This window comes from Oryzias melastigma, linkage group LG15, assembly GCF_002922805.2.
Source record: "Oryzias melastigma strain HK-1 linkage group LG15, ASM292280v2, whole genome shotgun sequence".
NCBI lineage: Eukaryota > Metazoa > Chordata > Actinopteri > Beloniformes > Adrianichthyidae > Oryzias > Oryzias melastigma.
The window spans coordinates 5,040,579-5,043,975 of NC_050526.1; the positions used below are offsets into that span (position 1 = coordinate 5,040,579).

Sequence of the window (3,397 nt, forward strand, 5' to 3'; positions counted from 1 at the left end):
CTAACCTCCATGATTCAGCTCATCAGTGCTACAGACACCAGATAATCACAGATCGTCATTTGTTTGAATTACATTTTTAGATTAGGGGATAAAACTAAAAACATTTGGGTTCTCGGCGGGATTTGTGGTGCTACACATAAATCTCATCTAGCAGACAAAACCACTGATTTTTGCTTTTTCTTATTCAAAATCATCCCATGTGATACGTCTTCCAATGTGTTTTTAAGGAATTTTAAGGTGATTCATTTTTGGATTTTTTTTTTTCTGGGCTCGACTCTGAGAAAACAGTTTTGTTGCATTCTATGCTGATGATATTTCAATATTTCAACCCTTTCTCTGCCAATTGACCTCCGTCCTGTTAAACATTTTAGGCACATTTAATGGTGGGAAGATGGAAGTCATGCTTTTATTTTATTTTATTTTATTTTTTGGCTCATTAGCTCCACAATTTGAGCCGACAGTGTCAAGCTTGGATTTTAAACAGAAAAAATTGACACTAAGCCACTTTATTGATGAAACTCTGTTATTTGTAGTACATCGCTTTAGGACCCTTAGGCATATTTTTACCTTGCCTGAATCACTTTAACTTCCTTCTTTTTTTTTTCCCTTTAAATCAGCAAGTCGTATTTCGTCTTTTAGTGGAGCAGCTTAGTGTCATTTTTAGCCAGAATCGTTCAGTTGATGATACAAGCATGCTAGTGCTAGCCACACAAAAATCCAATATGGCCGCCATTTTTTTCAAGATGGCCGCCATGGCAGTAAAGTTGGCAGAATATCATAAAAATGGTTTACTTGATGATGTTTTCAATGGTTTTTTGCCCCGAAAATGGACTGCTAATGCCAGGGTGGCAGTGAGGATGAGCTCTTTCTGCCTAAAAAAAATGCCCTATAATGGCTTGGGCAACACAAAGCCTCTGGCAGTCAAGTTACCTGATGGAGTACTCATATTTTTCAATGTAACTCATTACACCAACAACCTTTGGTGGCCATCTTGGAAAATGGCCGCCATTTTGGAATTTAAAGTGGCTAGCACTTTTTTCTTAAAATTTGGTGTCTTATAAGTACTTCAGCCAAATTTCATGCTTGTATCATAAAATGAAAGATTTTTTGAGTTAGCTGCTCCACTATTTGTTTCTGGCTGGTCCAGATCACTGCAGTCTCTGGTTGGAGGGCATCTAAGGACCAAATTGCACCAATCTTGGCTTCCTCACACTGGATGTGTGCTTTTTAAAGTTCTTTTTTTTATTTTTATTGTTTGTAAAACTATGTGCCCTACTTCTAGTAAGATGATCAGCTTTGAACATTTTAAATTTTAAGGGGAAGTTCAGGCAGAATATCTATCTATGCACCAAATCTGAGGAAAATTCTATCTTCATATATGCTATCCACATTTGACCCAACTCCAGCATTTTATTTAATTTAGCCTTTACTTTAAGGGTATTTTGTTTTCATCTATTGTATCTTTTAGTATCTGGATACACAGCGTTTTGTTTTGGCTTTTGTAGCATGCTAAAGAGCTTTAAAAATGAAGTATAGTTTTGAATTGATGATACTGACATGATTGAATCATTTGTTTTTCTGCTAATGTCGACTCATTTCATTGTGGTCGTTGTGGTTTGAGTGCACACAGTGTTCTCTTTAACCTTGCTGCTCACGAATGTTTGCATCATCATCTCTGTAGGTGGTGAAACTGTTGAGCAACAAGCGTTCGCAAGCTGTCGGCATCCTGATGTCCAGCATTCACCTCGACATGAAGGACATCCAGAATGGTAAGCGGTTTTCATGGGATCGGTCAATCGGTTCAGCACATATGGAATCTAATATTGCATCTTGCATATGATGTAATCCCTCATCCCCCATAACCACAGTTGCATTGGTGCGCCATGAGAGGAGAACTGTACTACACCTTTCAGTGATAAACTCGAAAAATTTGCAAGTAAAAAAATTCAACATAGAAGGAAACCGCCATGAGCTTAACATACTGATGGGACCGATTGGCCAGTTTTCTCAAACAGTTAGATTGAATGCTTTAATTATAAACTCCAGGATCCATTGCTCTCATTTTAAATTATTTTAATGTTTAAATCACTTTGGGGGACATTAGTTTGCACTAATGCTGAAGGACAATTGCTCTGTAATATAGTTTCATTCCAACCATTGTATTTCAAATCCACAAAAAAAATAACAGAAAAAGTTAGAATAGTATTCCACATTATTACACCTTGGTAATTGTTTTCTGTTGTTGGAAAAAATCATGCACTTGACAAAAAATGGATAAAAACACTTTAAAACAAGATATATGACATTACCTGTGATAATGAGAGAATGCTGTTGGCTGAATGTGGCTGCTGAAGATGTTAGAGATGATAGCTAAAAATGCTGAAGCTTAAAGCTTGCTAAAATATTAGCTAAATGCCAAATTAGCCACAAAAAAACTGTAAGAATGTTTAATTTTTCCAAAACCGCTAGCACATTGTTAAAATATAACTGGAAAAATGTCTAAATTAGCCAACACAGCTAGCAAAATTCTAGAATATTAACTACATTCAAAATTATCCTAAAAAAACTTGAAAAATGTCTATTTTTGCTAAAACAGCTAGCACAATGCTAAAATATAAGCTAAACTCTAAACAAACCTAAAAAGTGTCTAAATTAGCCTAAATAGCTAACGAAATGCTAAAATTTTAGCTAATTCCTAGTTGCCCTAAAAAAACTGGGAAAATGTTAAATTTTGCCAAAACAGCTAACATATTGCTAAAATATTTGCTAATCCCAAAATTAGCCTAAAAAATTGAAAAAATGTCCAATCTTGCCAAGATTTTAGCATATTGCTAAAATTTGAGTTAAACTACAAATTAGCCTAAAAAATGGAAAAATGTCTAAATTAGGCAGCACAGCTAGAGCAATGCTAAAATATTAGCTAATCTCCAAATTACCCTGAAAAGCTGGAAAAATGGCTAAATTAGCCAAAACAGCTAGCAAAATGCTAAAATTTTAGCTAATTCCAAGTTACCCTAAAAAACTGGGAAAATGTCTACTTTTTCCAAAACAGTAAACACATTTCTAAAATATTAGCTTAACTCAAATTATCCTAAAATAACAGAAAAAATGGCTAAATGTCTAATTTTGCCAAAACAGCTAGCATATTACTAAAATATTTGCTTAATCCCATAATTAGCCTAAAAAAATGGCTAAATGTCTAATTTTGCCAAAACAGCTAGCATATTGCTAAAATATTTGCTAATCCCAAAATTAGCCTAAAAAACTGAAAAAAAGTGTTATCTTGTAAAGATTTTAGCATATTGCTAAAATTTTAGTTAAACTACAAATTAGCCTAAAAAAATTGAAAAAATGTCTAAAAAAATGAAAATTGAAAAATGTTAGCACAGCTAAATCA

General features: G+C 34.0%; 1 protein-coding gene across 1 annotated transcript in view; it reads left to right on the forward strand.

Annotated features, from left to right (window-relative positions):
• LOC112162178 (formin-2) overlaps positions 1 to 3,397 on the forward strand; it is a gene marked incomplete at its 5' end in the record, with an annotated part of 58,798 nt that overhangs the window by 10,267 nt on the left and 45,134 nt on the right. Inside the window, 1 exon segment of the mRNA XM_024297886.1 lies at positions 1,682 to 1,769. Coding sequence (XP_024153654.1) covers positions 1,682 to 1,769 — 88 coding nt within the window.